The 21,659-nt window shown below is 45.0% G+C and overlaps 1 protein-coding gene across 10 annotated transcripts in view; it reads left to right on the top strand.

The window, feature by feature from the left end:
* Srrm1 (Serine-arginine repetitive matrix 1) overlaps positions 1-21,659 on the top strand; it is a 310,368-nt gene that overhangs the window by 271,442 nt on the left and 17,267 nt on the right. For 8 of the 10 annotated variants that reach the window (XM_077682630.1, XM_077682631.1, XM_077682635.1 and 5 more), the window contains 6 exons: positions 14,833-15,003; positions 15,278-15,384; positions 15,904-16,076; positions 18,001-18,124; positions 18,691-18,853; positions 20,642-20,791. In XM_077682630.1, the coding sequence (XP_077538756.1) occupies positions 14,833-15,003; positions 15,278-15,384; positions 15,904-16,076; positions 18,001-18,124; positions 18,691-18,853; positions 20,642-20,791 (888 nt within the window). The remainder of the gene's footprint in view (positions 1-14,832; positions 15,004-15,277; positions 15,385-15,903; positions 16,077-18,000; positions 18,125-18,690; positions 18,854-20,641; positions 20,792-21,659) is intronic. The other 2 variants (XM_077682629.1, XM_077682633.1) reach the window with 1 other exon arrangement.

Below are 21,659 nucleotides of genomic sequence, written 5' to 3' on the forward strand. Positions count from 1 at the left end.
ACGGGAGGCTGTTTACGTTGTAAATAATAAAATAAAAAGAAATAGCTGCTGTTGGCAACACTGAGCTTACATATACAAAAAACGACCGCTACATTTAGCGGGACTGGCAGAAGGCAAATTGGCAACACTGCACCAGATTTTTTTCCCCCGCATAATTCTCGCACCCCTATCTTCGCATCGACTTTTCCGAAAAAAAAGTGCGAGGATTATGCGAGTAAATACGGTATATCTAGGGAAAAATACAAGATGTGCGAACTTTCGACTCAAGCGTCGAAAGGACAAATCAGTGACCGCATGAACACGAGTACATTATTCATGTTTATTTTGTTCCCTCATCGGTGCTGAAGCCATCGATTTTAAAGGGTGGGCAGTCTTTGGGGTCTTTTGGTAAATTGAATATTTCCCCCACTAAAAGCGGTGTAGAAAATGTTTTGGGGGAGGGTGTTCTTTTGGAACTTTACAATAGTCTACCTAAAAAGGCTGCAAGATACAAAATATGGCAGCTGAAATAAATGCGTGCGCAGCACAAATGACTAGCACAAACCGGCGATTTTGTAGCTGAAATGGAGAAAAGCACGGCCATCAGCCGGCGAGCGAGTGGCCGGAGCAGACAGAAGCAACCAGGAGCGGCCAGTCAGTCTGAGGCTCTGAGCGAACCTGTGTGCAACAGCTTTGCGCGGGCGATATCCCATGGAGAGGCGTGCCTAGGAACGGTTTCCCTGGCTAGCTGGCGGAATAAGCACCAGGCCGGCTGGCATGTCATTTCTGCTTCATGGCTGTTTGCGCGATCCGCCGGCAGGTACAGCATTGTGTGCAACGGAGCTGTTTTAGATGTTTCTAACTGATTAACGGTCCATTACACAGGCCTGCCAGTCATGTCCCAGTTGGTTTGGTGGTACGTACTGTGTGTTCAAAATAAATCCGGCCAAGTTGAAATTTGAGGGCACCTGGCCTTTAACCCTTTGAGGTCTATTGTCGGGCCATGCCCGACAACACAAAATGGCCGTAGCGGTCCACTGTCGGGATATGCCTGACATGAATGTTTAAGGTTAAATTTCGCGCTTGTTTTCTGTGCCGTACGCTAATTCTTTGCAAACATGATGCACCATCTCTTGAGGGATAAGTGAGCTTTGTTTGACAAGGTTTTTCTTCATTTTGCACTAGGGTGCAGCACAATGTTCAGAACAGGCCTTCTAGATTCCGGAGCATTTTCATGCGCGCGCTGTGCACTGAGAAGCATGGCCGTTTTCTCATCGCAAGTGTTCTACGGTGGTGCATTTAGCGAAAGCAATGATGACTTCAGTGAGGAAGAGAATTACATGCCTCCATCAAGTAGTAATGAGACTGATTTGTTAGAAGCGAATGATGAAGACCAAGATGGCGGTGGATCCAGCACCGGGCGAATCATTACTCTGTCAGCTATGCATTTTGTTGAAGGACAATGCATAGGTGGCGAAAGATTTTTCCTGGCATCTAGAGGTATCTATTGTCAATAGTTTTATTTCGAGGTGCACACAGCTGCAGAATCATGTGAAGAAACAGCGGTGAAACCTGCAGTACCATCGCAACCTCATCCAACAGCTGGTAGATTGAGTACTCGATCCAAAAAGCGGGGCCTGTCTGCTCGTGTGGAGTGCGAGGAAAGGCTATTTCGGACAAGCCATTTTGTCGACAAGCTCCCACCCCGAAGCAGCAAGGACTGTACTGCTTGTAGAGAAGGAAAAGAAGATGAGGCAGGAGGGAAACTAATTTTTTGCAAAACCTGCAGTAATAACCCTCGCCTGCACTTAGGAAACTGCTTCGAGCGGTTTCACACGCTGCTCAAATATTGGTAAAGGGGTTGCAAGGAGAATGCAAGAGAAAAAACAAATATCCTCCGAGTGTCTATTGCACAGTTAGTATTTTTATTCTTGGCGCCAAAAACTGCCAAAGTGGTTGAGGGCCGGAACAGCCGGAAAGTGTAAAATATTTGCGGACTGCGAAGGGTTAATGCCATTTATAGTGTGCCTACCAAATTTCATTGCTGAAAGCCCAAAAACAAAACTGTTTGCAATATACGACTGGGCACTAACAAATTGGGCATTGTCCTTGGTGACTGGTAAAGGCCCTACTGTACATTAAGGGTTAATTGCGCTCATGTTTGTTTAAAGTGTGCAGCATCGCATGTTGAAGAGACTTGGTAGGGTTGGGGGGTGGGCTCTGTCTTTCTTTTTTTTTTTTTTTTTTTTTTTAATTTGGCATTGGCAATTGCAGCATTTGCAAAAACTTGGAAAGCCCATCGTGATATCTAGTGGCCAAAGCTGATATGCAAGAAAGCACAAATTTGATTCCCCCCCCTTTATTCTGAGGGTGGAAATCAAAGGCCCTTTGCTTGGCAGTGCGGTTGAAAAAGATTGTTTCGCTTCTTCCACCAGTGGTGCACGTTCTCACGCACCCCGAAGTTGTGCTGGGCTTGGATGTTTGAAGTTCTCTCCACATCCAAAACTGCCTTCTGCTTATAAGCCGCGGTGTAGTGGCACTACTTGGTGGCCGCCCTTGTGCCATGAACACGGGGGCTTCTCGAGGTCATGCGGCGGCAAGCGCAAGCAAGCAAGGAATGATGCGAGTTGTGTTTGCAACATTCAAAGAACAAAATGGGGCCTGCAAGCCGCAGGTCTGTGGCCACGAGCTCGCATTAAGTGCCTACTAGTTGTGGGCAAGCCACATCCTGGAATGTAAGCCAACCCCCGACTTTCATAAAGGATTTGTATAAATAAGTACCGGCCTAGATTCGAGTAAATGCGGTAATTGTGCCTGGACATCCTGTGCTTACTGGCACCCTCGTGGGCCTGTATGTCTCTTGGGGACGATTGGTGGCATCCCTCTCAGCTTCTGCCTTAATTGACCAGGCCGGCACACGAAGATTTCCAGGTGGTCAAAATTAATCTGGAGCCCTCAACTACAGTGCAGCACCTCATCGCCTGTGTAGTGTCAGCTCATAATCTATCAATCATTTAATTGACCAGGCTGCTTTCTTGGCCTCTCCCTTTTTTTAACATGAACTGCTCCTGATGTTTGCTTTCTTTGGCATATGCCCGCTATCTTCTGATATCCTAATAGAGTGAAGTAGCAATTAGACATTTTTGTATCACTTAAAGCAACCATGAGGAGGGGGTACACGCAGTTTCACTTCATTCAAAGGATAGCTATCTCGAGACAACAGCGACAACTAAAAATGCTGGGTTTTAGCTTCAGACATTTAATTCAGCTGGATGAGTGGGAAAACGAAAGAAAGACAGCGGCATATCAGCAACATATCCGTACTTTTCTCATTGACGCCACCAGTACAAATCTGCGCCTGGGGCATCGGTGTATCTTGTGCTGGCAGAGTGACTTCAAATTAAAGATAATTACATATTTTCAAAATTAATTAATTGCAGGTAGGACCTAAAGTAGATTTTTCTTGCGATACAGTCATTGGTGAATTTTGGGACTGTGTAAATGACCAGTGCAATGAGGGGTGAGAATGTGGGGCCATTTCAAAGGGGCCTTTGTAACAGCAGTGATTTAGCCATGAGGTGTTTGCCCGTCTATACGACTTAGTCGCCGCATCAGGGTACTGACTGTTTGTTTTTGGCTGCGGTTTGTATTACATCGTGAATCTTGGTGAAATAGGAAGTCAATTAAAAATCCACCCCTTTATTTGCAAATTATTTGGAGATGCTAGCAGTGTTTTCTGTTGGCAACAGTACAGTAAAGTGTGAACAGCCTGGTTTTCCTAATAGAGGTCGCGGGTTCGATTCCAGACCGCGGCGGCCGCTTTTCCGATGGAGGCGAAAAGCAAAAACGCCCGTGTGTGCGAGATTTCGGCGCACGTTAAAGATTTCCAGGTGGTCAAAATTAATCCGGAGCCCTCCACTACGGCGCGCCTCATCGCCTGCATTGCGTCGGCGCGTTAAACCCTACAATCAATCAATCAATTTTCCAAATAGAGCAAATTAACCTTTTTTTCCCCCCATTTTCAAGATTCCTGCACACATCTGGGTAAAATTTGCATGCCATGGTTGTCAGTGGCTGGGAACCCTGCTCGGGCATTTTGGGTTTATCGCTCTCCCCAGCATGTAGATGGAAAGCCTCTCGTCTCTTGCAGCACATTGCCAATAGGCGGCTGTCAGGAAGCATTCTTCCTAAAATCGTGGCAAAATAAAGCCCAAGTGGGTGATGGCCTGCACAGTGAGCACCGAAACTACAAAACTAGGTCCCGCTGATTGTGTGCTTCCTATTTCTTGGAGCTGTAGCTGACTGTGTCATTGCGTGCGTGAGGTTTCACAATTATTGACATTGTGTGAGCCAGTCTGTTGGTGAACATGTTGATAAGAAAAACGCTTAGATAGCGTAGGCATGCATGTCGTACAAAATGTTCATTTTGTACATAGGAGGAAGCAGAAACGTAACAATGACAGGTTATTCTGACTCTTTGCCATCAGTTTCACGAACAACTGGTTTGATGGTTCCTCCCAAAGACGGTCACCTTCAGTCCTATTCACCGCATTGTCGATTCCTCACACACTTCTTAAAGACTAAGGTTAGCGGCGGGCTTTTCAGCCAAGGTGGGCCCTGCGCTAACTGGTTTGTCGCTGAGTCTTGTGTGGCAATCATTATGACAGGATGGACCAGAGCTTAATTACTCAGTTTGTAATGTAACCCCTTTGCTGTCAATGTGAATTTTCAGCCGAAATGTCTTTTCTTTTCTTTTCTTTTTTTTTTCCCCGAAAGATTTAGTGTTTTATGTAAGCCTCAGTGCTTGTCTGGCAGCAAATAATGCTTTATTCAGTGAGAAATTTAACGTTTTAGGGCAAAATTTCAGTTCTCCTGCTAAATCGTGTGTTTTCATGATGTCGACAATGACGTATCCAGAGCAGGGCCTTCAAACTAAGGTAGCATGCTCACCAGGGCTGCTGCCACCATCTCACGATTGGCCGTTTGGTTATCTTGCTTGTCGCCCACTTTCATAGATGGCGCTGCAATACCATTGAAGTGCCACTGTTTGGACGACCTTCTATACCTGTCGTATTCTTACTAGGATTCATACTAATCGTTTCCTGAAACATAAGCTATGACTCAACAAACATGGTCATGTAAGTGACCATTCCACTTATGTCAGTCAATCAGTGTTGTCTCAGACAAGTCCAACACATCCAACGTCTGTGTTAGGCAGTGTCAGCCAGCAAAGTGCCGCACTATCTGCTTCGGTGTGTACGGGTTCGTTTGCAACTTTGTATGTTCATCCCACAATTCTTACTGCTATAAAAACATTGTGCTTTAAATTTAAGCGCAAATAGCTCGTTTGGCAAGCTTATAAGCCCTGCCTAATTTGCGTTTGCTTTTGGCGGCTTCACCCAATGGCACAGCTGGGCATATGACGTCATAGGTTCTGTTGTGGGATAAGAACTAGTGGCTTGCATGGCCATTCTCTACTTTCGTTATTGTATAGCGTATTTGAGCAAAGTTTAGGTTAAAAGTGGTGTCCGTATGGTTCTAACAAGGCAATCTTTCGAATGAACCAAATTTGTGTTTTGTACTGAGTTCTGTGAAGTTCCTGTGGCTATATGTGGCCACTTCTTATTTTTGGCTTTAATGGCATTGGAAAGTAGGAGTATAAAGTGCGTAAATAATTGCCCATAAACACTGTGATGGCGTTGAATTGCAGACACAGCAACTCTTTTTCGTCTCAATAAAGACGAGTTGCGGAAGAACCAAATCTTTTTTTTTTCTTTGATTTTGTGCTGCAGGTTATAGGCGCCTGCATGCAAAGTAGACACCTCATTCCCCTCCTTTTTTAATGGCACCACCAGAAAGGGACCACCAAAGGAAGTGCAAAGACAGCACACATCCTTGTTTTATTTCAAAGAACTAGCTTTTGATAACTCCCTTAACTTTATTCCCTCCTTGAAGTATGTTTTCAAAAGCATAGCAATTCAATCTCACCAGTGGGGAGGTGCCAAAACAGGTTAATCAGCATGTTAACTTGGGATCGAATAGGATAAGATTTACCGCTACATTGATAGTGTGTTCACTAGCTTTTGCTGTGGTAAGCCAGTCACACAAACCTGTTCCTGTTATAATATGCTGTTATAATATAATGCTGTTTCATCCATTCTTATCATGTAAGTTAATTTTTTGAAGTTCAAGTTAAAAGCGGCATGGTTGTTGTTATTTTGTCTTCATGTCTCTCCTAAGAAAGTGCCGAAAATGTGCTGCCGAAAAAAATGATGCTTATTTATCATGTGAGAAGAAAAAAAAAGCTTTGTTTGATAGGGAAATGGGTTTAATAGGGGGGGCTTCTAATTTTGTCTTGTTGACTTGGTAAAGCCTTGACGCCAGTAAAAGTGCCACAATTCCAGGTTCATTATCTTAATTTGGAAGAGAAACTATAGTCTGGCGTCAGGGAAGCCATCATTGCTTCAGTTATGGTTAAAAAAGACACTAATTAAACAGTCAATAAAGTGGAAGGCAGACTTAATGGACTCCTGTTCTTTTCTAGTTTGAGGAAACTAGAAATGAAAAAAAAAATGTGGCAGTTGCTCCATGATTTGGTACCTTGTAATTCATAGAAGCAGAGGGGTGTATCTGGTTAAAGAAAACACTCACTATGCTAAAACAGCCGCGCTTTATGACTACGAAGCCTCAATAATCGCAGCTAGGAAGCACTGCTGGTTGCACATCTTCACGGCGCGTAACGATCAGATCGCGGTGAAAAACCAAAGGGGAATGAGCATGAAATGATTGCTGTATTTGTGTATTCTTAAAGGGGCCATAAAGACAAAATGCAAGTTTGTTTTATTCGAAAGATTTCTTGTTCTATAGTGCCTACAGCGCTTGTCCGGAAGCAAACAATGCTTTGTTCCCTGCAAAATTTATCAATCTAAGTTAAAATTTTGATTCTCGCGCCAAAACGTGTGTTCCCAACAACGTTTGCAATGACATCATAAGAACAGGTCTTTTAGCTAAACTTCGTGGGGTGCGGAGACTTGTTTGCTGTTAGTCAACCTAAATACCTATGAGGAAGGGTGTCAGACGAGGAGACACAATCTCTCCAATGTTATTCACAGCATGTTTAGAGAAGTATTCAGAACATTGGATTGGGAACAGGTTGGAGTAAGGGTTAATAGAGAATACCTCAGCAACCTCAGATTTGCTGATGACGTTGCCTTGCTGAGCAACTCTGGGGACGAATTGAAAAGCATGCTTTCCGCACTGGACAAACAGAGTAGAACTGTGGGCCTGAAAATTAATATGCAGAAAACTAAAGTAACGATCAATAACCTCGGGACAGCACAGCGGTTTGAATTAGGTGGCGAGGCAGTGGAAGTGGTAAGCGAATATATCAAGGTTCGCACAGGTCCTTGAAAACCTTGAAAACCCTTGAATTTAGAAGTGTAAATTTCAAGGCCTGGAAAGTCCTGGAATTTTTAAAGGGTCCTTGAAAACCCTTGATTTTTCTGGAGATAACCAATGGCCCTATCTTTTCACAAGAATTTAAAGTGTTCGTCGTGAATTTTAGGTGTTACAAATGTAAAGAAACATTGTAACAATCAAGTTTCAGTGTATTGCGTGAAATTACGAGCTGTGGATTCTCATTATTACGAGGCAACATTGGGAGCAGCACTCCTCAATAGAATTCATGTCACGATACAATGCTGTGAAAGCCGGCTTCTGTTCTCTATCTTGTATGTTCCATCTAGTCTGTAGACGGCCTTTCATTGCATGTTTGCTGTGCCTCATACGCTCTATCGGCGTTTGCTTTTACGTGCAAATGGTGGACGTGTACATAGTTCATCCTGCCTTGCAGCAACACTTGCTGAGTTAATTTCAGCTGATACTCTTGCTGACAAAGCAGGAGATGCAGGCAACATTAACTAAGTTTTCAAATCAAGCAGCCTCAGCAAAACACCAAGAAAAAGGAAAAACCTCTAAATATAAACTATGAAAAAAAAAATAAAGCTGGGGGAGCATTGATGAACCCATAGCGCCTATCTAAATGTGCATTAATATTCTTAGATATTAGGCAATATCAAAATTTTGCATTTTGTTGAAAAAGTAATAAATAATCCCAGATAAAACATAAGATGGGGACCTTGAAAATGTGTTTTCTGGTCCTTGAAAGTCCTTGAAAACCCTTGAATTTTTGCTTTTGAAGCCCGTACGAACCCTGTATATCTACTTAGGCCAAGTTGTGACCCCGGATCCCAACCATGAGGCAGAGATAATTAGAAGGATCAGAATGGGGTGGGGTGCATAAGGCAGGCATTCTCAGATAATGAATAGCAGCCTACCATTATCCCTGAAGAAGAAAGTGTATGTCAGCTGCATCTTACCAGTACTAACCTACGAGGCAGAAACTTGGAGGCTCACTAAGAGAGTTCAACTTAAATTGAGAACGACTTAGCGGGCAATGGAACGGAAGATGGTAGGTGTAACATTAAGGGACAAGAAGAGAGCGGAGTGGGTCAGGGAACAAACGCGTGTTAAGGACATATTAGTAGAGATTAAGAAGAAGAAATGGACGTGGGCAGGGTATGTAATGTGAAGGCAAGATAACCGTTGGTCATTAAGGGTAACAGAGTGGATCCCTAGAGGAGGCAAGCGTTGCAGGGGGCGGCAGATGGGCAGATGAAATCAAGAAGTTTGCGGGGATAAATTGGTCGCAGTTAGCACAGGACCGAGATAATTGGAGATTAGTGGGAAAGGCCTTTTCCCTACAGTGGGTGTAGACAGGCTGGTGATTATGATGATGATGATGATGAGTCAACCTAGATGGCGCCATCACACCGCGGCAAGCTGTTTTCTGCCTTTGGTTTGTTTGTGACCGTATTTAAACCTGGCTTTTTTTTTTTTTTTTTCACGAAAAAAAATAATCGTTTCGTAAAACATGGTGCTCGCTCAATAGGGTGACGTAAGACAACGTCGCCTGTGTCAATAGGCCAGTGTCGTCTGACACACCCCCAAGCCCCACAGTGCTGCACATCTAAACCAAGCGTAGTGCGCGCAGTACCAACAGCAGTACGCATCGGCGCTTCTACGTTTACGTGTCTTTTCGTAACTTCCACTGTTTGTCCCACCAATATTACTGCTCTAAAACGAACGTGCCCTAAATTTAAGCGCAAATAGCTCGTTCAGCAAGCCTATAAGCTCTGCCTACTTGGCATTTGCTTTTGCTGGCCTCCGCCAATCGCAGAGCTAGCTGGTATGACATCATAGGTTCTATTGCGGGAAGTGAATTAGTGGGTCGCATGGCCATTCTCTTTTTTCGTAATTATATAGCTTATTTGAGCGAGGTTTATGTTAAAAGTGGTGTCAGTATGGCTCTGACGAGGCAGTCTTGAATGAACCAAACTTGCATTTTGTCTTTTTTGTACCTTTTGTTCCAAATAACAGCTGAGAAAACTCGAATAGGCTATCCTCTTGCTAAGAACAAAGGCTTGGGCTGTTTTTGCTGCCCCTTTTGGGTAGATTTAACAGAGCTGTGGGCTTTGTTCTGCCTGGGTAAAAAATTATTTGTAGCATTAGTGGGTGTAAAATGGAAGCAAACCTGAAACTATAAGAAATCAGTGGCAGGAGTGCTCGCATCTGACTGTGTCTGTTGCTCTCATAACAGCCTTCTAAAAAAATTTCTTGAATGAACAGCTGTCTTGTGGTAGAACTCAGCGTGGAGTTTTGTTTGCTTGATGGAAAGTATCAGAACATTTTCCATCTTTACTGCTTAAACTGAAACTGGGCTGTTGTCTCTGGACAGATGCTGCCCTTCTCTGAAGCAATACATGTCCATTAGTTGACAGAAAAGCTCTGGCCACATACAGCAGCAAATTTTCATTCATTCAGAAACACGAAAAATGCCTACAGTGGGACCATGAAATGCCATTGCAGTAATAAAATCCATGGTTGGAGAGTGCTGTAGCCATGGCCAAGTGCAAATAAAACCCACGCCTGTTTGCCAACAACGTAGTGAAAAGGTTCCTGTTTGCAACATTTGAGGGAGGTTCGATCGAAAGGTGTGGGTTCGGTCCCCACTCTGGGCGTTATTTTTCTTTCTTTCTTTCTCACGTAATTAATAAAAAAAATAATGTAACGTCGCTAACGGTAAAATATAATCTAACCATTCCCCTTTGCCTTCTTTGGCGTTGTAGACTGCCGGCATTTCTTTCTGTATATATATATATATATATATAATATAGTGAAAGAAGTCCACTGACACGTTTCCCGTTTTTGTTGCCAACAGTTTCGGAGTTTCTAACTCCTAAACTGTTGGCAACAAAAACGGGAAACGTGTCAGTCGACTTCTTTCACTATTTTTATACTGGCCCATCGAACCTCATGATATATATATATATATATATATATATATATATATATATATATATATATATATATATATATATATATATATACCGGTTCGTTTACGGTTCTGGTTCAGGCGAAATCATTTCGTTCCAGTTCGGTTCTGGTTCGACAAAATCACGCACCGAACCAGTTCGTGAACTGGTTTGATGATTTGAATTCTCACTTAAATTAGAAGAAAAAAACATGTAGTAGTTTAAAACGACAGTCAAATCAAAATACAAACAAAAACTCAAAAGCTGCTGTTCCCCAAGGGCAGTGGCGCGCAGTTGCAAAGCAAACTTTAAACAATTACGGGATATTAGAAAAACAAATGAAGTGGCGACGATTTACCACCTACTTTCTCGCCCAGACTTTATGTTGTCCTAGCGACTATTCATAGAGCCACCGCCAAGAGATATGACGGTGGGATATATTTTCTGCCCTTTCCTTTTTTGTTGAAATCGCAATCGTCACAATGGAATTGCCCATCACGCTAACCTTGAAGCCTTAAATTTAGGCCTGCGTACTGGCGCATTCAAATACCAGCGCTTAATACCAATGGCACACATTTTTTGTATTTGTAACAAAACAGAAAAATCCTACAACAGGCACATAAATACTACCAAGGAATTAGATTACGTGGTCACCCTGAATAATTTGTTAGCTGTCACCTTATCGAATGTGTTAACCAAACTTTTGTTAAAAGAAAGCTTTAGTTAACGCTCAGTCACTGCATTATTGATCTGACAACTGCAATTCCTTTTGCGATAGCTATATTGGATGCGTGCATTACAATCAGTGTGTCGTACCGCCTGACCCCCAGCCATCGTTCCGTGTGCTACATTGCGGAATCTATCTTATAACAGATTATGCTGTTACAAAATGAAAGGGAAATTTGACGCGCGGAGCATGAGATGGGACTTTTTTGGGTAGACGCTCTTTACTTCGTCCGCAGCGGTACTCCCCTCCGGAACGAGTAGCAGTAGAAGTAATGTAGGGAGTTGGGCAGTCAGTACAAGTGCACCTTCGAAAAAAAGCAGATCTGAAAGAGACGAAACTGCATCAGCAGCAAACGGCTTAGCCACTGAGCAGCTCCTGTGGTCACACTTGTCAAGTATTAACAATTTGCAGGTGTCAGACCTTTTAAACAAATTACAAAATGCAAAACGTTTGCACACATTGGGTGTGGGCTTTTGCTGTTGCGCAGTGGAGAACTCCTGCAGCCTGATTGCTCCAATAAAGTCGCAGCTAGGGAAGGGCAAAGTTGTTTTATATCCCCTGCAAGCTGCCGAGAATGACATTTCGTTTGGTCAGCTTGCATTACGCTCGCGCTTCCAGCAGCAACAGACCATTGCTACATTGGGACTCATTCATTTCCCCTGTTGTTACATAGAGTGTGATGGTGTTCAATTGTCTGGAGGGGAAAGTATGCGAGCGGGTACGAAGTTGATGGTACGTGAAAGAAAAAAAGGCCTGAATTGCATTGACTGTGCAGTATCAACAATGCAGAGTCGAACCGTTTCGGCATGAACCGTTTCGGTAACCGTTATTTCTTTTTTCGGTTCAGTTCCGGTTCGGGTTCAGCATTCTCCAAAAATAATGGTTCGGGTTCAGTTCCGGCAAAAATACCGGTTCTGTTCCGGTTTTCTGTTCGGTTCCAGTTCGACACCTTGATATATATATATATATATAGAATTGCCAGCAAGCCTGACGGGACCCTAACTTCACTTCCCATTAATTGATTTTGAAAATCCGTTGGTTTCATTTGGTTTAAGTTAGGACACTCCTCTTAATTAAAAAAACTTTTTTAATTTCCATGTAAACTCTGTGAAACTTATCAGTCTTGCTGCTTTTCCCTCACTGATTTCAAATATGGCATTATTTTTTTAGTTGACGAATTAGTTCCCGAGATAATTAGAGGTAATTAACCGTTTGTGGAGGAACAATAGACAAAACCGTGTTGGTCATAAAACTGTAATCTTTACATTTTCCAACACTATGAACCCTGGTGAGTGCAATAAGACAATCAGTTTTTTTGGTGCATCGTTTGGAACTAATTTTACAGCTCATTAAACCTTGGTGGCACCACTAGCAAGAAACCATTTTGAGTGCCCATTTCAAACACCACTGAAGTTTAATGAGCTGTAAAATTAGGTCCAAGCGATGCATCAAAAAATTTATTGTCTTATCGCCCTCACTAGGGTTGGCTGTGGTCTCGTAGGTGTTGTGAAATCCCCCCCCCCCCCCTACTGGATAATGGCCGCCGCGAGAGCAGTCCGTCTTGATTTTACCTAACCGGCCAAACCGCTTCCGCTCACTGACTAGCCAGAGTCACTGTTAATTATTGATAGTGACGCTGGCTAGTCTGTGAGCGGAAGCGGTTTGGCCGGTTAGGTAAAATCAAGACAGACTGCTCCCGTCCAGTACAGCTGGTGTCGCTTCACAACTGCGAGTGATTAGTCGGTCTTGATTTTACCAAACCGGCCAAACCGCTTCCGCTCACTGACTAGTCAGTGAGCGGAAGCGGTTCGGCCGGTTAGGTAAAATCAAGACAGACTGCTCTCGCGGCGGCCGTCTCGGGGTAGGGGGGGGATTTCACAACACCTACGAGGCCACAGCCCTAGGGTTTATAGTGTTGCAAAAAAAAAGATTACAATTTTATGACCAACAAGGTTTTGTCTATTGTTCCTCCAAAAATGGTTAATTACCTCCAATTATCTCGGGAACTAATTGGCCAACTAAAAAAATAATGCTATATTTGAAATCAGTGGGGGAAAAGCAGCAAGACTGACAAGGCCCTATCTGGTTGCAAATTAAGTAAGGGCACTGTCAATTTAGTGGCTTTTGTGGCCTTTAAAACTATTGGGCATTTTTTTTTTATTGAGTGTACTTTTTAAAGAGTGTACTTAAAAATTAAAAGAAATAGTTTTAAGAGCCGTGCCCCCCCGTAAAGCAAGATAGGTAATCACACTTCGTCTTCGTATTCTGAATCTAATAAAAAGCAATTTTCGCTTCTGGTGTCAGCATTCGAAAGGTCATTTCTACCACCTCCTTCAACACTTATGCCAACTATCACAATAAAACAAGAGTTTGCCTGTAAAGATCATGCTCGAAATGATCACGTGTTCTGACGTACGTTTTACAGGTAGGCCCTATCTGTTTGCAAATTAAGGGCACTGTCAATTTAGTGGCTTTTGTGGCCTTTAAAACTATTGGGCATTTTTTTTTTATTGAGTGTTTAACTAAACAAGATTCCCTGCACAAAAGGCATTTCTAATTTTGTCGTGTTTCTGTATGCAGCATGTTTTCGCAGTGCAAAGGTTGGTAGCTGCAGGAAGTGATTGGAAGCCTAATTGATCAAAAAACTTCCTCCAGCGGCTTGCAGAACAATAAAAAAGGGAAGATTTAGGTCTACTGGTGGTGCCTGGGACATTTTTCCCGTTTCAGATTGCTGGTTAGGTTTTCAAAGTGCAAAGAATTAAGTAGCCATTCAAAAACATGTGAAATAAGGAGGGCAGTCTAGCCCTCAGCTTTTTGGGATGGCCTATGGCAGGTTGGTGGGAAAGTAGATCATATGATGGAGGTGCAGGATCTAGAGATGGTTTATTGGCGACGCCGAGTGTATTGCAGATCCTTAACCACTTCAACGTTTCTTGTTCAGTGGTGTTTGCACTGTGGAAAATGCATCAATTTACACCCACTTTATGCACATGGGTGTTCTTGCAGTAGAAATGTATATGCTAGCATGATATGCATGAAGTCACCTTGCTTGCTGTTCTTACAAACAGAGCTGTGATAAAATTTTCAACTCCACTCTGTGTGCACTGTTCATGGTTTTTTTTTTTTTTTTTTTTTTTTTTTTTTTTTTTTTTTTTTAATAGCCGAGAGTGCAGCAGGCAGTGTGAGACATAGAAAAGCACTGCATCTTGTCATGCGCTCCCTAAAAGTGACGGGAGACTCAAAAACGCGACTAAATCAATGCATCAGTTGCAGTCAATACATTGTGGTTTGTTGGGATTCATCTATGACATGATGTGAGTAATGACTGAGAGAGAGAGAGAGAGTGAGTTTAGGGGCCAGTGTTGGTCGCACTTGGACGTTTGCCTAAAGGCAAAACGTTGGCCTGCTCTCAAACCTGTCACCCAATTGAAGTAGAGTGCAGTTCCATCCAGGCCGATGCCAGTTACCCAGCTTTCTGAACTTAGGTATTTATTTTTGGGCACCTTAAGGATGCTCCGTACAAGCCTTTATTCTTGATGGAAGTGGGAAACAAGAGGTGGCCTTAGGGGACAACAGCGCGGTTGTTCCGAAGTTGACCATTGCGTGAATGGGGGACACCCTTTTCTGTCTCTGCACGTTGTTTTGAGCATGCATGGTTTTGTTGCGTCAGGTGCCACCTGCCCCGAACTCCCTCGAGGGGATGAAGGAGCCTGAAGTGACGGTGGTGTCCCCTCCCCCCCCCCCCCCCCCCAGGTGCCCCCCTCCTCCTCTCCCGCTGTGCTGGAGAAGCTGGGCCAGCGCAAGGACTCGGTGCAGCAGAAGCGCCACTACCGGTCCCAGGGCCAGCAGGAGGAGTCGGCCAGCAGCTCGGATGGGAGCCCGGAGAGGCCACCGGGTGGCGACAGGCCCAGGCCCCACAGGAGGGTGCGTCTCCCTCCCTTCCTCCCTCCACCTTACATGTACAGATGCACTCACTGTACTATTTCACCGTTAACTCGTTAGTCCTTATTGCCAGACATTACAAATTACCAGGGGCCGTTAAAATGCCCTGTTACCAGCATTAGCAGTGAGTTAGATCTGAGCTAGGTGCTTCGAAGTCGGTCTAACCTAATACAAAAGGGAATGGGAGATGAAGTAACACTTTGAGAGAGTTGCTTAGGACCTTTGTGGTGATGCACTGCTTTCTTCCGCATTGCAGGGTGGTCGAAGACGTAGTGGCTCGGGATCTTCAGGGGCCTCCGGGGCCTCCATGTCTCCGGAACGGCGCCGCCCGCGACCCAGCCCTTTTGCACGGGGTGGGGGAAGGTGGGTGCTCAGTTTCTTGTTGGTGTAGCTAACGTGTTTTTCTTTCTTTGTCCTGGCAACTTCATGGGTGGGGCGTCATTAATGCGAGAAGGTTCCTACAGCCACAGGGAGGCTATCAAAGCTGCATTGTCGGCCACTGTGTGCGCTTGAAGTTGTCAAAATTTTGTGATGCGGAGGCGCACAGTTGCAGAAGAACTTTTTGCCTGCTGAGAAGGGCAAATAAAAGAGACAGCAGGCTATTGGAAGATCAGGATATAACGGCTAGTGACAATTGGGAATTTCTGCAGGAGAAAAATGAGCAGTGTCGCACCAAGCTATGGCAAGAAGTACGCTGAAGTGAGCTGGCCACTATTGCCCTTGGGTAGGGTAGCATCGTAGTCTGCTGCTTCTCATTGTTTACTAGACTGGGTGCTCAGGCCATGTGTCACAGGTGCGGCGCTGTGATCACCAAACGGGGAATGCTAGCCTTTGCAGGATACTTACTGTGGGATGACAGGGATGGCTGTTGTCGTTTGGCAGGCCGCACAGAAGCCCATCCCCGAGACATCACCACGGGCGCCGGAGAAGCGTCAGTCCCGGGAGGAGGCACAGGGGCATGTCGCCCCCGAGGGAAGACCGCAGGCGGATGCACTCCCCTCCACCCGACCGGAGGCCGCAGCACCGGTCGGGCATGAGTCCGTCACGAGACCAGCGTGAGTCACTCCGTTCGCGCGTGCGCCTGTTGTTGTGTGTCACAGTGGGCGCTGCTTCATCATGACCGGCTAACGTGAGGAGGGGAATCAAGCGTTACACTTCAATCCTTTCTTTATTGAGGAAAAAAAGACCAGGAGCGGCAGTTCGTTTCTGCTCTAAAGGAGGGGCAGTACGGCGGAATGGCATTGCATTGCCCGTGGTTCAATGCAGTGAGCTCATTATCCCTGTTACCATACGGGACTCGCCCACCACCTGTGATTATATCCTACCATCATTACTAACATGCTCGAAAGCTCAAGAGCCAGAAGCAACCGTGAATTGTATCAGCGACATCCGGCCAATTTCACCGTAATGGGCAAACAGCTTATGGTTATACGGCAAGCTGGAACACTGCTTGCCATTGGGCCACTGCTCTTGGATATTCAAAAATATTGTAGTCTTCGCCCGTTACAACGGACCCTCTTAATCTGGAAAAAAACGTCCGCTGTAGCCGAAGTATGCAGTATCCGACAAGGGGGCGGGGGTTGAGCTCTAAACTGGATACTTTGACCGATATTGCATATACATAGTACATACACTTTGTTCTTTCTACACGCCTGCAGCACCGCTGCACAGTGTTCGCGCGAGGGCAAAGAATCGCATAAACACCGTTTCCAAAGCTTAGCACCAGCACTTGGAAAAGCCCTTGCACATGCGGTCGAACGTGTGAAAACGCATGATAAGCTGAGCAAATGAAGCCAGAATATAACTAGGCACAATTATGAACCAGCTATAAAACATCAGTCGTGGCCATCAGAATCAGCTAGGCTCTTTTAAAATCCCTTCACGAAGAGGCAGGTTTTCCCGAAACCGTTCGTCAAACAAATCGGATCGCTGCCTGATGTCCCCATTTTTTTTAACGATTTTAGTCTGGTCATTGAAACAGCTGTTATGAAATAATCTGATGATGGACATCTGTGAAATCGAAAGTTAGACCAATTAGACTGCGCACGGTTACCGGCAGATTGCACACAATGGATGGGGTTTCTAACTTTTCTCATTGAACGGAACGGGAACGATGCATGCGTGGGAATAATAAAGACCAAACTCCACTGAACCCAAGTTTCTTATTACAAAAAAAAACTGACAAGGCCAGACTCGTCTCCGGGTGCACCGATTTGCGTATTCAATAGCGCCATTTTCAATCTCACCGGAGCTGCGTTTATCAGCAGCGGCCTTGTTCTGGACGGTAGAGCAGACTGTCTGCTTAGACAGGCCTGTACCTCTGGCGATGCCGGCCTGTTTTTTCCCCATGTTCAACAGCGTTAATTACGCTTAATTTATCCGACAGTGAAATCAGCTACCCTGCCGCTGGTCACACACAAAGAAAAAAAAAGCCTCTGGCACTGGCTTGGCTTGACTGCGCGAACGACCCGGCTTCCAGCAATGTTCCCGGACATAATTTTTCTTACCAAACTAAACAAAGAAAAAGCATATCGGGTGCCGGCCCCGTGGAAGTCCGCTATAAACATTCAGTCGAAACAATTTTCGCCTAAGATTTAGTCTGTTGTAGCCGATAGTCTGCTCTAGCCGGATCTGTTATGAGCAGAGCGGACTCTATTTAAAATGCATGGGACCAGACAAACCGACAGAAATGGTCTTTTGTAACCGAAAGTCTGTTGTTGCCGGATCCGCTGTAGCGAGTGTAGACTGTAATCAGGGCCATAGCACTTCACAAGGCCTTCTAGGCTTTCAGCGATGCATTCCAGAATGTCAACAGTCTAAGCGGGTGAGAATTGCACAGCTTTTGAAGTGCACCTTTTATCTTGTATTCACTTTGGTGTAACATGACCTGGTTGTAGTTTGCGATACGTGCATTGTGGTCGCTAGAATTTTGATGGATTCCCATTTAGCCGTGTTCCCATCTCTCTCTTCTCCATCTAGGTGCGGCAGCAGCACACTTTGCCAGAATGCAGGCTGCCCGGTACTACAGTCCACCCGAAGCTGCTGACCGTTACAGGGAGGCTGCCTTTTCACGGCAGCCACCTCCTGAGAACAGTCATCATGGGTAAGCACTTTACGCTCGTTCACGCACTCAGGAAAACCAGGTGGGACAGGCTGCCCAAAGGCGTGATGTCTCCTGCCACTAGCATGTACAGCGGCCTTGTCTTATTCGAAGCACAACTCTGTGTTGTAGCTACCACTGCAAAAAGCGCATCGTTCTTCGAAATATTTTTAAAAGCAAATGAAATTTGTCTTTTTAGCTTAGGTCAGAGTGGGTAACCGCTCCTCTGAGGGTTTTTGATGTAACCTGCTTAAGCAGACTGTCCTCCAAATGTGTATCGGTATCTTTAGCCATGAAACCATCCTAATGGCCTTAAATGCGGAGCCTGAACTTTCACAACTCTTTTGGTTATAGGGTTAAATTAGGTAAGGATAGCCCAGCAGTGTGTCCTTCTAAATACCCTGGTTAGAGCCATTCATTTTCATTACCATGTGTGCAGTGTATGTTCCATACTATTTACGAGCAACCTCTTTGGATTTTGTCCATTATATTTTTTGGCCGTTAAAAAGGCACATCAACACGTTTTCCACAACAAATGCCACACGCACCAGTGTTGCTTATTCTTGCAGCAGCAGTCGTCAGCAGAGAAAGCCGCCGCCCCCACCCCCACGTTCAGAGTCATCGTCCGAAGAAGAAGCGCGGCCGCCACGTAGGAAGGGGCCCCCGCCTGCGGAAGAGGACTCTGGTTCAAGTTCATCATCCTCATCCGGATCGCCCTCCCCAGAGAGGCCGGTGAGCAGCTTCACTTCTGTTTGCTGCATGCCTGGCAAAAAGCTACGTGAATTGCAATCAATTTTCTCCTCTTTGAATTTCGGCCTGGAGTTGTTTGTCTAGGGCAGTCCTTCAAAGTAGACGAATCACCTCCAGGCTTGCAGTTACTGTCATACGGCTGCTGCACGGATACTTGTCCTAGTTACTTTTGGAGGCACCCGTATGTTAGTTTTGTGCAGGTACTTTCTTGCCCAGTCATTACGACGTCACTTTGTGGTGCAAACCAAAGCCACAGCCAAGAAACATGACTGCTTTTAACCCTTTCGCTGTCACTGACGTACCGGTACGTTTTCGCGTTTCCCCTCCACGGTGTCACTGACGTACCGGTAAGTTCTCAGTTGTGCATTCAAAAATTCGAGCCATAGCGCAAAGCGGGTGCACCTGGACTGTTCGTGCCATCTGTTGAATCTTTCTAGTAGCTCGTATTTTCACTCACTAGCTCTCTACTACGGTTTATTGAAGAGTACAGAGCGATGGCGACCACCTTTTGTTGCTGGGGTGCTTGATCGCTCCGTGCGCTGTATTCTGTCGGGATAAGTGACCATGCGGCACGCGTGTGATTACGGGCGCAAGGGTCATCGTGCCATCCGCAACGGGTTTCTAGGTTTCTTTTTTATTCTGTTCCCGCATCTGCTACGGCGCGCCAGGTTAGCCCAGCATGCCGTTGCCTCTCCAATAGACCGAAACATGACTCAATCACAGTTTTCGCTTGCTCATTTCTGTGCGTTGTACGGGCTGCTGAAAGTGCTCCCTCTATCCACGCGGTTTCTTTCGGGTGGCTGACCGCGCAAGGCCTTCCACTGCGGACAGGAGCGATGGTTCTTCCGATTCCGATCGGAATACGAGCCAAGCTCGGATTCGCATTCTGAGAGTTCCTCATCCGAGGAAGGGGTGTGAGTTGCACACTGTCAGATTCTGGGGTTGAACAGTGGGGTCGTCATCCCGGAAGCGTGGACGGCAAACCGAAATATCTGGAAGAAAGGCCATTTCTCACCCACGCTCTTTCCTTGCGACTCGTTACATTCCGGCCGCTCTCATAGTCAAATAAATCACTGTGTTCCTTCCCTCATATTTCGGAAACCAAGCTGACACTGGGGGTGTGTCACGGCCAGAAACACCCGACAGTGAAAGGGTTAAGAGTGTGTCCAGTTCCGTTTGATTGCTCCGCTTGAACGCTAACATGGCGTTAATGCACTGCTCACACTGTTGTATTTTCCTGTTAGGTCACTGCTAACTTTGTGTCATGTAAAATTTGGAAGGGTTTTCAACAATTTTTTTTTTTTCTTTCTCGAAAACAATGCTTTTTGGAGCCTGGGAACAGTCGAGTGAGCTACCAAATGCGGGCTCTTTCAAATGAATCCTGGTTGTATTTTGTCTGGGCGGTCTCGTTAGGACGGTGAGGAGATGACCAATGGCATTAATGTTTTTGAGTGAGCCACCGGCAATTTCTTTTGGTATGCAATGCGATACCTGCTCTATACAGTTTAACCTCGTCAGAAGACACACTCAAGGGACCCAGGAAATGTGCCTCTTGTAACCAAGGTCTCTTGTAAGCAATGTTGCTAACATGGGGAACATAGGAAAACCGACCAAACTGTCTTCATTCAAATGTCTCTTATAACCAAGTGTCTCTTGTAACAGTCTCTCTTGTAACGAGGTTTTACTGTATGAAACAGGTCTGCAGTCGTGGCTTTGTTGGAGGGACTGTTCCCAATCGCAGTTCACTTCCTCTTTATTTCCTCTGTGCAGGTGAAAGCGTCCAACTCTGGCAGCAAACGGCAACAGGTCTCCCCTCCCGCCCAGCGAAGGCCAGCCCCCCCCAGGGAGGCGTCCCCTCCACCCAAAAGAAGCAGGGCCCCCCCTGACAGGCATCCTGGCAAGGATCACAGTTCATCACGGGTGAGGCAGGGGACTGCTTTTGTTTCGTGGGCTGGGTGGGGACGTTAGTTCCTCCCAGGAGAATTATAGTTCTCGGTGAAACGGGGAAGGACAGTGGTCTTGAGAATAAAAAATTCATCAGAAAATCAAATTTTGGGTGGTTAATTTTAGTCTAAAATGCATGAACAATGTACCTGCAAAATATTAAAGCAACTGTAATTGGAAGGTCTCTCAGTAGCCATTTTCGCCTATCTTTTCAGTGTGCCCCATTTCTGGAGAAAAGGGGAGCGGGGACGCTTATTTTAGCCGATATAAAAGAAGAAAAGTGGGTGGCATTTTCTACTGCTCACAATAACTTTGAATGTAGTAGGATTTACAATATTTATGCTGTGTTCAAAATGTTTATAAAATAAATGCTACAATAGGACTACAAAAACAGAACATTTGTTTTTGTTAGTGTGACATTTTGTGCAGTTTGCTTTTACAGAAATCCTAATGTTTTCTCACCTACTATTTGATACGATTATATAGCCTTTGCAATGACAAACCTTAAACAACTGCTGCACTATAGTTTCACTCCCTGGTCCTTCTAGAGCACAAAGGAAAATTAAATTCCAGTATTTAGGGGGCAGGCTAAATTTCGGCCAAAAAGAAATGGTATAATGTTGTGTAACTTCACGCTTAGGCCACATAGGTGAAAACTGACGGCACATTTGTACTCAAGTTGGTATAATACTCTGAACTTAAAAGTGTCAAACGCGCAAGTTAAGAACTAACATTATGCCGCGACTCCCCTTGGAAGGCCAACTTCACTCAAAATTTCAACCTCTCGAAAATGTTATTTCCATATAGTCTGCCAAAAAGACTGCAAGATACAAAACATGACAAC

This window comes from Haemaphysalis longicornis, unplaced genomic scaffold, assembly GCF_048455015.1.
Source record: "Haemaphysalis longicornis isolate Haplotype H1 unplaced genomic scaffold, Haemaphysalis longicornis Haplotype H1 scaffold_9, whole genome shotgun sequence".
Taxonomy (NCBI): domain Eukaryota; kingdom Metazoa; phylum Arthropoda; class Arachnida; order Ixodida; family Ixodidae; genus Haemaphysalis; species Haemaphysalis longicornis.